Below are 13941 nucleotides of genomic sequence, written 5' to 3' on the forward strand. Positions count from 1 at the left end.
CATGCTGTTCGTGTTATCGGGGATCAGATCCGCAGTCTTCGAAGGATACGTTCAGGGAGAAAATTGATAGAATCTTGTCCAGAGTGTCAAGTTCACGCCGTCATCCGGTCCGACACTGGCGAGGACACAGATCGTCCTGCTTGGTGTTCAATGGCCGATGAGTTCCCTACCCAAGGTCTACCCGAGATACCTTTGTATCATCAACTCAATGAGCCTTGGAATATTGCAGAAAAAGATTGTCTTTCTGGGGGTTCCGAACTTTTCCCACATTGTTTCTATTGTTCTATCTCTTAGCTAGGCCAAGACTGTTCGTGGACGGGCGGGGCCCTGGAGTAGTTTGGGCACAAGTCCATACTGTGCGGAGAGGGAATAATTCCAATCCGCCAACATCAGACCGCTAGCCTTTAAACTAATTACTCCCTTGCGAGCTCTGTGAATGCCCATCCTCTTCAACAATACCCCCACAACGGTCCTGATCGCAACATGTTGTACAAGTGACCTGTGTTCGATCCAATAACCTGGGAATGTCCTACTACCTTATCTTACCTACTAAGTTGACGAATCTGTGATGGATACCGCATACACAAAGGCAAACAGCAAGGTTGGCAACATGGCTGCAAAGTCCCAAATCGTCACATCAAGCCACCCGTCCAGAAGGAATTATGTGTAACCCTCCTGTCTGCTCGAAGATATCTGTCAAATATAAAGGGTGCCGCGGGAGTGGCGCCTGCTAATACCTATTGTCACCTGTGGACCGTGGCGGGCTGAATCCAGCCAAGTGACTGCCTGCATGAGAGTGTCACAGTGCATCCATCCCGTGGGAGCATGGATTCTTCCTCGCCTGCGGCGAAGCCAACCTGCTGGTCCAATCAAACCCATCGCACCCTGAACGACCATGTTGCCGCTTCCAACGACATTGAGCAAACAAAAGTTGAGCCCAATCCCATGCGGCATCACAACGGAGTCCCACATATTGCCCTACCATCCCTGGGGGCCATCTCCGAAGCTGTGTGCAGAATCCCGACCCCCAAAACTCGGAGGCTCAGCGTTGGGGTTGGTGCCGTAGTCGAAAGCTCGCCACGTCTCAAGTGGTAACTGTGTATGCTCTTTTCCGAGTACACATGCAAGTCAAGTCACCGTCCGTCTCCATTGAATGCCGGCGGTAGACTCGGCGGTGCGGCGGCTCAGCGCTTGACGTTGCCTTCACCAAAGCTACCCAACCAAGCAAACATACCGGGCGTCCAATGGCGATCCATGATATCCTGGAAGACAAGTCAAGTTGAGGGATCTCCGGCTTGGATTGATATGATCATTCCCTCGAACAAACGAAATACACGGATCCACCGAGTACCGAGAAGCATGCAATCCGGGCCGCAAGCCACCTTGGAGTCGGAGAAGCGCCATGATAAGTGATATATGTCTTTCTGCGGCGGCCGCGCCGTAAAGATGGACATTGTTTGCTGAAGAGTTGCCAAAAGAAGGTATCACCCGCGGCAAGGGTAATTATTCTGCCACAATCCTTTCAGCCAAGTCTTCATGTTCATAACCAACACGAGCTGCGTGACGAGGGGCCAAAATCAAGGCAGCGGGTAATACTAGCCCCCAATGACACTCTGAAACCTTCCGCGATCATGTAAATAGATGTCTACTCGCGCGATTACCAGCTGTTATTTGATATGTCGAAACTTCCATGTGATAATGGGTCTCTAGCTCTTTGAGACATTGAATAATCTTATAAGAAAAACCAAAGATCCTCTGGATCATGGATGTTCTCTTTCCTCTTTCTGAATGACGTAGAAGTTTTGGTTTGACACTCATCAAGGCTCTGATCATGTTTACCTTAGTGCTCGGAGAAGCTTGTTTGAGCGGCGCGGGACGAGATGCCCTCGCCAAGGCCGCATGCTCTGTATTGATCTTGAGCACTCCCTTCCTTCTCACTTATCTTCTCACCTCTATCCGGTTTCTCTGGAAGAATCAACGTTACGAGAAGCTAGGAAATAGGCGGCTTGTCATACCTCCATACTTTGTTCCCGGACTTGGCCACGCCTATGCGATTCTCTTCAACGCCGAGAAATTCCTTCGTCCTCTCCAGTATGTGACATGATGGAAATCCACCTCAGATTTATGCTTGCTGATACCAGCCTTAGGTCTCGCCTACATGATACCGTTATATCCCTCTCAGTACCTGCAAGTTCGCTTTGCTATGTCCTTCCCGGTGAAGGCGTGCGGTCACTCTTCAAGGGGCCTCGAGACCTCGTCCCAGTACCTGGGATCTTCGATGCCTTGACAATCTTCTTCGGCTTGGAAGCGGTGGACTATCATGTGTTCGACCACGATCACATCTCGGCATTCGAGACGCGTGACGAAGCAGGACTCACAACTTCTCATCCGGACGCATCCCGAAGAATCATGGAACATCAACGAAAAGACTTCATCACCTTCTTGAACGGGGAGAATCTGAGGCTTGTGATGGATAGATTCTCTTCCAACTTCAGTCAACGACTGTGCTCAAAGAACGCTTCTGTTCCTAACCAAGATCCCGTCGCCATCCCTGATTTGTACAACTTCGTTCGCGACACCATTTTCAGTGCGGAAGTCGAGGCGCTGTATGGGAAGCACATCTTCAGGCTTTGCCCATCATTTTGTGAAGACTTTTGGGCTTTTTACGATGCATTCCCTGTTGTCTCACGTGGGAGCCCACGATGGATGTATCCGTCCCAGTACCGTCGGCGCGACCGCTTAATCAGGAGTCTGAGCAAGTGGAGAGACTGGTGCAACTCTAACAGTAACAACGATGATGCGGAACCGGGTGATGCTGAGTCTGATCCTATCTGGGGCACCCGCTACGTGAGGAACATGGTCCGGCGCTATGAGGATCTCGGGTTCTCGGATGCCGGAACTTCGAGCGTCATCCTAGGCTTCTTATTTGTGTAAGTCCACTTACTCCCAGTCTTTGCAAGTTGGAGGTGGACTTGGTCTAATATCATCATACAGAACAACTGCAAACACCATTCCAGCCGCCTGCTGGATGATGCTGCATACTCTCCTGGACGCAACTCTTACGTCCAGATTAAGACACGAGTTAGACATTAGAAACGACAGCAAGGCAGCATCACTAGACTGCACAGCATTGTCATCGGCTCCGCTACTGAACTCAGTCTATCGAGAAACATTAAGACTTCATGTTGCCGGCGCTATCGGCCGCAAATCGGTCGGTGCCGGTCTCCGTCTCCACGGGGATTCCTTCTCCACTTTACCATCGGGGACCACCGCCTTATCAGCAAGCTGGCTCGGCGGCCTCGACGGAGCCATCTGGAACACGGGCCGGACCATCAACGGGGTCAAAGAGCACTCTCTTGATTCCTTCTGGCCAGAGCGGTTCCTCGAGTACCCCGATGATCCGACAAGCGGTCCGCTTCGGAAGTCTAACTTGGTGATGCACAACTACACTGTATCGGAGAAGTACGTGCGCGATGATTCCAAGGCTAAACTGTCAAATCCATCAGCGCTGCGAGGGCACTTTTTCCCCTTTGGAGGAGGCGCTTGGAGGTGTCCGGGCGAGACATTGGCAAAGAATACTATTCTTGTCTCCGTCTTTCTCATTCTAAGGGACTTTGACGTGGAGATTTTGGATCCGGCGGATGCGGCCAAGGCTCGGTCACATCATCGAGCTATGCCATTTGGATCGCATGCATTTGATAGAGAGGTACCAGTGAGGATTCGCCCGCGATGTTGAGGAAAGCATACTTTAGAACATAAGTGGAGTTTAGCATTTTCTTGATCTAAGTCGGCTCTTACTCTTAGTAAATAATCCGCATGAGCTACATCATAAGATAGACGTACATATGATACAAATGAAGTAGAAAGAGCTTAGTCTCTCTCGTGTTTGATACAGCATGGAGTTTTTTCACAGTTCGTTGCATGTCAGTTGCCGATCTGCTGCAAATACGAGTTCTCAAAGAGCTTGGTAAACGCAGCAATTTCGAGAGATTTCCTTATCGGCTCACCCCCTTCATCGAAGTTGACTCTTCAACGTTGAACCTTGACAATGAGGACATTTCCCGTGGAAAATCCCCTTCAAATTGAACTAAAAGCTCCACTCATCTCCTAAAATCGGAGTCAGCCCCTGGCAAGAGGAGTTCTATTTCCCCTCATATTACCGAGTCAAGATAAGGATTCTCCCCTGAAAGGTTCAATACAAACACCAGTTCATCCGAAGTTTTCCAACCCGCCGTTCACTCATGAACCTGGCTCAAGACAGTTTCTGAGTGGCAAGCCTCATCAGCCATGGTCTCAGCGTCCATCGCGAGAGTCGCAGCCGCCGCGCTGGCCATACTGCCGGCGTTGGCAGCGCGCAAAAACATTATCATCGATACTGACATCTTCAGTGACTGCGAGTCAGTGCCACCCATGTCCCCCCAATCCTCACCAAACACCCAGGCTCTAACATCACAACAGTGATACCGGCGCCCTTCTCCTCGCGGCAACCTCACCAGACGTGAATCTCCTCGGTGTCAACGTCAACTACCCTTCAACATACTCCGTAACGGCAACCTCGGCAATCCTCGCTCACTATGGCCTTGGAGATGTCCCCATCGGCGCACGCAGGCCAATGACAGATGAGCCTTTCTTCGACATCTTCGCCTACGACCTAGGCGAGTACGCGAGCAAGATCTCATATCACTACTCGGGCGGCTCGCTCCCCTTTGGCCAGGCCGAAAACGCCTCGGACGCGGTGACGCTCTACCGCAAGATCCTCGCCGGGGCCGACGAGCCCGTGACCATTGTCTCCATCGGCTTCTTCGAGAACCTCTCCGCGCTCCTAAACTCCACCGCCGACGCTGTCTCTAACCTCACGGGCCCCGCGTTGATTGCAAGCAAGGTCTCGGAGCTGGTTGTCATGGGCGGCGAGTACCCGTCCGGTCGTGAGTTCAACTTCTTTGGCGATAACCCTTCACACACGGCGCACGTCGTGAACAGCTGGAAGGGGCGTGTGGTTTTCTGCGGCACTGAGGTTGGCTCAATCGTGCTGTCCGGAGCGAAGCTGCTCGCCGAGGGCCCGGTATCGGACCCGGTCCGGCAAGCTTACATTTACTACAACTTTTATCGGCCCCGGCAGTCGTGGGATCCACTGACGGTATTGTATGCTATGCAAGGTCTCGGGGACATCTTTGAATACGGTAACAAGTATGGGCGCAACTTTGTCCATGCCAATGGGTCGAATGAGTGGGTCTATGATCGGAATGTCACTAATCAGCACTGGTTGAACCTCAAGGTGGACAATACCACGGCGGCGGCGGCGCTGGACAAGTTGTACTTGGAGGGAGCGTGGTCGGTGGTGAACGGGACATCGGCATGAAGGACCTCTACCGTTGCTCTCACTTTGGAGGGCCAACTATTCGAGTGAATCTAAGCTTAATATTTGGCGTCGATAACGCTGCATGCCGGCTCTTTCACGTGTGCTTCGTGCGCTGAGACTCGACGGACTCCATTAGTCAACCCCTCGACCGAATGCGAGCCTTGGTAATCCTCCCGATATCTCACCACACTCTGATCGCCGTGAAATCTCCTTCTTGAGCACTCTCGGTATCGGCCATCATTCCGGTCACGCCAACTGAAGCAACTCTGTACACAATACGCGCCAAGATCACGTTGCATTCGCGCCGGCGATGGTAACAAGGGGGTTATGCAGGATACCACCTTCCTCATGCCCCTCGTTCCCCGTTGATGGATTTCCAGATTTCCCTGCTTGTGCCATCTGAACCGCTGCAACAAGGCCGTTGAGATGCTGCGGCACAGAAAAAACTTCTTACTAGAATCGACAGGTTCCGAGCTCGTGACGAAGGGATCCCTCCACTGCAACAGTGAGAAGACCACAGTATGGACCTCTATCTTTCGCTCTTATCTTGCTCAATTGCTCTCAGTAAACTCGTGTTGCCCCGCATTCCCAGGTCGCTTCATCTATCCGAATGTCAGTTTTGGGCGATTTTTGGTGGAGAACGTGCCCCCTCAACACCACACGGCGATAATGTCAAATGCGACGTAGATGACCAAGGGCAAGGGGTTCCAAAGCGCGCCCATCATCTTATTCGAATATTAGAAGTATAAATAAGCATATCATGTAGGAACAATATCCCTGGCTTCCTCGTAACTCTGAGCTATAGGACTACGAGGTTCTTTGAGGTTCTTTGTAACACAGAAACTAGCTCATCATGGTGGCTTTGAGAACATCGCTTGCGGCATTGGTCGGCATCGCGGTCTTATCCTCTGCATCGGCGGTGAAGAGAGATATGACGCCAGTTTTTGAGAAGACAAACGTTCCTGGCGCATTCATCGTTGAGTTCGCCGACGATCAAGTCAGTCCACCAGCTTCACCTGCCCCCATTGGCGATGCTCTAACACACTACAGGATGGCTCTGGATTTCTCAGTCAGCTCAAGACAGAAACCGGCGTGACCAAGATCTCCCAGCGCCTCAACCTCCAGTCCAAGATCTTCAAGGGCGTTTCCATTCACGTCGAGGGCTCCAACAACGAGACAGCTTCGAAGATCGCCGGCCTCCCGCAGGTCAAGAAACTCTGGCCCGTCCCCCTGATCAGCGTCCCAAAGCTCGACATCACCTGGACCGGCAAAGACAAGACTCCATCCAAGTACAAACGCCAAATAAACTCCACAGATACTTGGCCACCCCACGTCATGACGCAAGTCGACAAGCTCCGTGCAAACGGCTTCATCGGAACAGGTCTCAAGATCGGCATCGTGGACACAGGCATCGACTACACCCACTCCGCCCTAGGCGGCTGCTTTGGTCCAGGATGTCTCGTCGAGTTCGGATCCGATATCGTGGGTGACGCTTATGACGGCACGAACGCGCCCGTCCCCGATGCGGATCCCTTCGAGAACTGTCTCGGCCACGGCACCCACGTCGCAGGTATCATTGCTGCGATGGAGAACCCCATGGGCTTCACCGGTGCGGCGCCTGGGGTGAAGCTGGGCATGTACCGGACCTTTGCGTGTAACGGCCAGACGACTGGCGATGTTCTGCTTGCAGGCGTTATCAAGGCCTTCGAGGATGGCAGCGATATCATCACTGGATCCATCGGAGGTCCTAATGGTTGGGCTGGAGAGGCGTTTGCCGTGACTGTCTCGAGGATCGTGGATGCCGGCGTTCCTTGCACTTTCGCCGCTGGCAACGAGGTTGGCGGTACAGAAGGCCTGTTCGGAATCAGCACGCCGAGCACTGGCGACGGGGTGATGTCCATATCATCCTACCAGAGTCAAGGAGCGGATAGTGAGGGAAAGGTGTCAGCTTTTACGAGCTGGGGTCCGACCTTCGAGCTCAAGCTTGCGCCGAGTTTTGGGGCTCCCGGTGCCGGTATCTTGAGCACCTGGCCTATTGCTCTTGGTGATTATGCTGAGGCATCTGGTACTTCCATGGCAACTCCTCTAGTTGCCAGTATCGTAGCTCTTGTATCTCAGGTAGGTTCTTGCGGCGGGAGCGACGTCTTCATAGCCAGACTAATCAGACTGACATCGAATAGGCACGGGGAACTAGGGATCCTGACTTGATCAAGAGGCTGCTTGCCTCAACCGCAAAGCCAAACCTCTCACAGAATTACGGAGTCGACAACATCGAAGCCGGCCTCGGCCCTGTGCCACAACAAGGAGCCGGCATGGTACAGGCCTACGACGCAGCCTACACGACATCAGTTCTCAGCGTAGCCAGTCTCTCGTTCAATGACACCGACAACTTCATCTCCGACACCACGTTCACTATAAGCAACGTCGGAGACACAGCGGCAACGTACAACGTATCCCACATTCCTGCCTTAACCGCCACCACTCTCACGGACATTTATCGTCAGAGCTCTCCCGAGCTCTTCACGACGTACGCGACTCTGACCTTTGAGCCATCCAGCTTTAGCTTGGAACCCAACGCTACCGGTGAAGTTCGCATCAGCGTGGTTCCTCCCAAGGGTTTGGACGCCGCGACCCTCCCACTGTACTCTGGATGGGTCGCTCTCAACGGGACCAACGGTGACGGCGAGATCGCGCTATCGGTCCCCTACATCGGCGCAGCTACATCTATGAAGAACATCACAGTCTTGGCTGCAAATCGCCTCATTTTCAGTCGCAGCGACGACCCAAGGAGCCCAGATGTACCCGCAAACACCACATTCCAGCTTCCCGCTCCGGCTGCGCATCCCGACTGGGCCTTACCCTTGGCAAACACTTCGGACCTTATTCTCCCCCTTGGAGCGTTCCCTAACCAGTTCTTGTGGCTGGTCATGGGAAGCTCCGAGGTTCGTCTCGAGGCCGTGCCAGTCGCGTCTCCAGCGTCTGAGACCAGTTCAGATGCCAGAGATAACGGCCTCGGTGTGGTGACCCTTGGAAACGTAGCTGGATATCCCATGACCTATGTAAGGCCCATTGGTTGGATGAGCCCTTGGGATGGTAGCTTGGCGGATGGTTCTTGGGCGCCAGCTGGCAGGTATCAGCTCAGCATCTTTGCGCTGAAGATCATGGCGGATAGAAGCTTGCCGGAGAGCTGGGATCGGTATGATTCCCCAGAGTTCATCATCCGTTACGTAGATGCATGATAGATAGCCTCTCAGTGCCCATGAGCAAGGTAAGTAGAACAGCTCTATGCGATGGTGAAAATTTGGAGACTATTGTAACTATTCAACCATTTCATTTGATCGCTTATGCTGTCGGCCTTGAGGTCTTGTAAAACTGGTTTAGCGCCAACTCTTCAAATGCAATGGCCTCGAGTGCCATCTTTTGTACAAATCCAGGATCGAAGTTCTTGTTCAAGTATGTGATGATCATCGAAAGGCCTAGAGTCATGTAACCATTAACAATGAGCAGGGTGTGAGCGAAACAAGTCTTACCAGCGCCGGCTCCACCTCCAGTCCACAGCTCGCCCTTCTCCTCGCCCTCATACTCCTTCTCCTCGACGACCCATCTCTGGTCAAGCCACTCAGTCTCAGGGTGGACCTGCCTCACAAACGGCAAGAATTCGCGGTTCGTGGTGCACTTCTTCCCCTTCAGCACCCCAGCGCTGGCCAACCAAGGGCTACCGATGCACGTTGTCAACCAGACCTTGGTCTTCGGGTAGGCTTCCTTCATGAAGCGGTCGGCAGCGGGAGGGCGATGGCTGGGGAGTGGGCCACCGATGAGGACGAGATCCAGATCTCGAGGGCAGTCGTCGTAGGTTATGTTCGGGACGAACTTGAGACCGGGTGTCATCTCGGCGGGCTCTAGCGTGGACGAGATGAAGTAGAACTTGGTATCTACTGGGTGGTCGGCCCATTGTGCGAATTCGGGATCAAAGTCTTTGACTTTGTTGTAGTATTCACGAGACAGGTTGCCGAAGAGATCGATGCCCATGATGTCGCTCAGCTGCACGGCCTCCAACATTACGCCGATGCGAATTGACTTTTTAGATCCCAGCGTTGTCGCCATCTTGCCTGGTTGAAGACTGCGTTCTTGGGACGGAATCGGTGAATCAAGGTAGTGTAAAGTGAGTTAAACCACGATGGGGAGCTAGAATCAAGATAAACAGAACAGCGATGCATCAGCCGTAAGAGGTAATAGTTTTATACTTTCCCACAAGAAACAGAAACCAGCCGTCTCCGCACTGATGCAGTGTGCATCCACCTCCCTCCGGCTTTCCCCATCAACGCCTTACTCAGCCGCCCTTGCACATCTTCAAACGTGGTACTCAAATCATTGTAGGGTTACGTTGGTCTCCATTTCCCCCCCCTTCCGCTAGGCTCCAAGCCCATCTATCTATCGTCCGATCGTTGAACCCAATCCCCGTCCCCCGAGCCGAGTGGCTTCGGGGCAGTCCTCACCCTAAAGCAAGCACTCAGCTTGCGTGATTATTAGCGGCCGCCCCGTGCGCTAAGAGAGGGATAAACGGGTCCAGTGACCAACTCCGCCGGCCCCGATCCGTGATTAGCTCCGAAGGGCATCGGAACTTAACAGGCATTCATCCATTCAAGCTGTGGGAGAGGTCGTGTCCCGCAATTCGATGACCAGGCATCGATCGGACGCCAAGATGATGGTCTCGCAGGTTGCATCACCGAATGCTGCCGGATTTGGCATGCTCGTACCCAGATCACTTCTTCTGCCTTGAGTTAGGAGTTAACATCCTTCTTTCGAGGCAGCACGATTGCTAACTTACTGCTATGATCTGAGACTGATCGGACGTGACGTGGCCCCACACCGACCCAGCAATGCAGGCATGTCTTCTCTTCCCCCGGATTTTGCCCTGCCTGTTCCGTTGGCTGCCTGACAGGGTACGTATCTCGGAGCTGCCTCTTCGACGGGCAGGCACGGCGGTGGAAGTGGGGTCTCCGGGAGCCCGGAGGAACGTTGGAACGACACCCGAAGCCCGACTTCCGTCCTGAGGCAGGCGGGACGACAATGAAAGTCCTTCCTTGCGACTGATACGTGTGGGATTGGCACAAAGAATATCTCCAAGTCTTTCAGCGAGTATCTTGAGTGTCAAATGACCAAAAGCCCACATCGTCAGGGTAACACCACCGATGTAGCGTTGACGCCGGGCTTCATCTGTTTCGTTGATGTTCGCATTTTCTCATCTAGGATCGCTGCCCCGAGAGACCGAGTTGGAACTTCTTGCCAAAGACACAGACATCATAGTGCAACATGTCCACCGAAGGAGTTGGGCCAGCCGAGTACGCGTTGATACAAGAGTTGTTCATCAATCCCAGGGTCTACATCCCTTCGCACCCGAAACATATCGCTAAGAGCTTGCAAGAACCAGCATTTGTTGAATGTACGAATTATCTGGAAGACACGCCTGATGTCCAGTCCTTTGCAGTTCCAGAAACCACCTTCACTCCCGAGATCGATGTGCAAGATGACGGAGCCGACGATATCCTCGCAAAGTCCATCCAAATATTTCCTCCAGGAGACATTCTCAAGCTTTCCATAGAGGCCACCATACCCCACATACGATTCTCGCACGCAGTCTCGAAGCTGGAGCTGCCGTCCCTAAGAAGTGACCCGAGGCACGACCTCAAAGCTCTCGGTCGAGCAGTCGGCGATGCCCAGTGTCTGGGCTTCTTCCGCAAGCCTACCCCGTTGCCTCGCGAGCCTGTCGATGATACGAAGGATGAAGGTCTCGGTCTTCCGCTCTCTGCGGTGCACTTTCACGATCAGCTTGCGAGAGGAGCCGAGCTCGACGAGCTTGACTACACCGAGGAAGACCTAGCATACGTTGCAGAGTCAACATTCGTTGATTGGTCCAAGAGGGACTTTGACCAATTGATCGATCTTGAGATGGTTCCAGCCATGGTGGGAATATTTGGTTTGGCGTCGTGTAAAGAATCTCGCTAATAATCCGTCCAGGATAGAGTCGAAACCATGACTCCACCACTGATCACCATGCCCTTCGAAGATGTAGAAGATGCAGAGTTGTTTATACCGGATGCCGATGTCTGCGAGATACCTCAGTTTTCAGATCCGGAGAGCCTTCTCGAAGAGGATCTCGAGGAATCCCGACACAACCTAGCCGTGGCCTATGATGATATCAAGTTCCTAGATACCTCAACGTCAGACATTCTTGGCATACCTTCAGACACCCCTAGCTTCGACATCCCCACTCCTCAACGAAAGGGCTCAGCACCAGCCATGGAGGTCCCTATCCTGCCCATGTCGGACGACTCTACGTCCAGAAGCGAAGAGAAAGACGCCTTTCGGGCAATCTTACGCGATACTGCTGGATTTAATTCCATTAGCCTTCCAGGACCGTTAAGATCCAGCCCATGCTCGGAGGAAGAGTCAAGATTCAACGAACAATTCAACCTCCTCTTAACAGAGAAAGCAGACACCCTGGCACGGAAGCTCGAACAAGAGCAGGTCGAGGTAATTGACGCCATTGCCAGAATGCAGCCTCCAGTCCTCGATTTCAGAGCACCTACACTAGATTGGGAGGGAGCTACCCGAGGCCCCGAAGAGATGTTTCTTTGGGTCCGCTGCCAGAACTCCGAGCAGTTCGCATCGCCACCGTGGCCACAGAATCGGCAAGAACAAAAGGAGCTGCGATGGATCCCTTTCCCATCTTCCCTAGGTCTGGTGGAAGTCGAGGAGTCCGTTGGAGATGACAAAGTGTTGCAAAGCCTCCTTGAAGGGCGACGATCTACGAGACTACCGACGAGTGACGATCACATACGGCAAATACATACACTCAAGGCGATACTTCCAGACGATGATGACGAGGAGATCCCGATGCCCGATGACGAGGACCAAGCCCAAAGTAGCTCACCTTCCACAAGAGAAGACCTCATGCAACTTATTCGAAAACGCAAACAGGAACAAGCTGCCAAAGATGATCACATAGATCAGGTGTCGCCGACTGTGGGCGTTAAGCACCGTCGGACAACTACAACTACACAGTCAAAGTCGACGAGGTCCTTAGGGCAAAGCTTGCTCCTCGGAGTAGATGAGACCAATGCCGCGGGAAACCTACTCGCCAACTACATGGACCTACGAGGTGCGAAACGAGTCACAAGCACATTCGAGCCATTATTCCCAATTACGAAGCGCAAGGATGCTCAAGCTCCAGTGTCTGTAGTCGGACAAGTATCATCGAAGCCGAAAGCACAAAAGGCCCCCGTCGATGCTCCTGTCCCGTCCATAGAGCACACAAACAGCCCCTCCCGCATCATCATTTCTACCGCCCTCCCGCGAGGGATCATATCGGCCCTCCAAGCTAACCTATCGGGCATCGATCTCGTAGACCGCGACTTCTCACGACACAACAAACGCGTCTGGTCCCCCGGAAGCGTAAAGACCGTAGTAAAGCCATCCCCGCTATCCTACGAGGCCGACATCATCCCTTCCCCAACAACAGGAATAATCATCACAACTATCCTCAAGGTCCGACAGAAGCCCCTTCCAGGATCCCAAGCACAGCTCTCTCAACTCCGCGGCCGCGTAGCAAGAGTCGCACCGCTCTACGGACAACTGACTATCCTCGTCTCGGAAGACAACCCCCTCGCAGAACACATCGGACCGCTCAGCGCAGCCGACGCCGCATCGTACGCCTCCTTCGTCGCTTTCGCATGCTCCCTCAGCAATAGCAGCGTCTGCACCATCGACGTGGTCTACGTGGCCGGCGGCCAAAAGACACTAGCCCACTGGACGTGCGCCCTCGTCTCGACGCACCTCAAAAAAGCATCCCACGACGTGCAGCAAGTCATCATGTCGGAAGAGACGGAATGGGAAGTCTTTCTCCGACGCACCGGCTTCAACATGTACGCGGCCCAGGTCGCTCTCGCAGTCGTCAAGGGGGGTTATCCAGTCGTAAATGTCGACAGCGACGGCGGCGACGGCAACAATGACCAAGACTGGACGCTCGTGCGGTTCCTGAGAATGAGCCCCTCGGAGAGGGCGAATGTGCTCAAGGGCTTTCTTGGTGGTGGGAGTCTGGTGGACAGAGTCAGTGCGCGTCTGGGCTGAAAAGCTGGAAGGGCTGGCTGCGAGTGGAAGGTGTTCGGAAGCTGGCGAACCCATCTGCACATAGTTCGGATGGACTTGATGAGTGTTGTGGAATAAGGTATAGGTGTATGCAGGAGGAATCATACGTACCTTGCGTCGAACCCGCGCGTGATGCGTGTTATTAAGCTTCGCTGCAGACGAGGATCGGTTGGCTCGGGCGAAGGTTTTGCGCGCGGGTTGGGACCACCAGGCGATCTGAATAGGACAAAAACGTCTCATCATCGGTCTGCCGAGACGGCGCTGTCCACTTGCCCAGTGAAAGAACCGTGTCAGGCACACACCTACTATACCTCTTCATTGCAGGCGGCCTTGCAGATTCTTGTGATGCCGAGGAGACCAAGGGCCAAGACATGTCGTGAGCAACTCTGCTGCAATTCTAGCGCTTTCTATTCAGAGATATGATGAGACAAATT

At 53.3% G+C, this 13941-nt stretch overlaps 4 protein-coding genes across 4 annotated transcripts; 3 read left to right on the plus strand and 1 right to left on the minus strand.

Moving 5' to 3' along the window:
* Window positions 1-1831: 1831 nt before the first annotated feature.
* Window positions 1832-5359, plus strand: CLUP02_17845 (uncharacterized protein; the record flags this gene model as incomplete). The annotated part of the gene is made up of 5 exons (XM_049296749.1): window positions 1832-2091; window positions 2148-2930; window positions 2995-3706; window positions 4258-4397; window positions 4459-5359. The coding sequence occupies 5 exons, from the start codon at window positions 1832-1834 to the stop codon at window positions 5357-5359; spliced, it is 2796 nt and encodes a 931-aa protein (XP_049137973.1).
* An 853-nt stretch (window positions 5360-6212) lies between these two features.
* On the plus strand, window positions 6213-8598 carry CLUP02_17846 (subtilase; the record flags this gene model as incomplete). The annotated part of the gene is made up of 3 exons (XM_049296750.1): window positions 6213-6356; window positions 6410-7477; window positions 7540-8598. 3 exons carry the CDS (start codon window positions 6213-6215, stop codon window positions 8596-8598), a joined length of 2271 nt encoding a protein of 756 aa, XP_049137974.1.
* Window positions 8599-8701: 103 nt separating this feature from the next.
* On the minus strand, window positions 8702-9463 carry CLUP02_17847 (DJ-1/PfpI family protein; the record flags this gene model as incomplete). Its single annotated transcript, XM_049296751.1, has 1 exon — window positions 8702-9463. The coding sequence occupies one exon, from the start codon at window positions 9461-9463 to the stop codon at window positions 8702-8704; it is 762 nt and encodes a 253-aa protein (XP_049137975.1).
* Window positions 9464-10672: 1209 nt separating this feature from the next.
* On the plus strand, window positions 10673-13489 carry CLUP02_17848 (uncharacterized protein; the record flags this gene model as incomplete). Its single annotated transcript, XM_049296752.1, has 2 exons — window positions 10673-11323; window positions 11378-13489. 2 exons carry the CDS (start codon window positions 10673-10675, stop codon window positions 13487-13489), a joined length of 2763 nt encoding a protein of 920 aa, XP_049137976.1.
* Between the last annotated feature and the right edge of the window lie 452 nt (window positions 13490-13941).

Source organism: Colletotrichum lupini, chromosome 10 (assembly GCF_023278565.1).
Source record: "Colletotrichum lupini chromosome 10, complete sequence".
Classification (NCBI taxonomy): Eukaryota; Fungi; Ascomycota; class Sordariomycetes; order Glomerellales; family Glomerellaceae; genus Colletotrichum; species Colletotrichum lupini.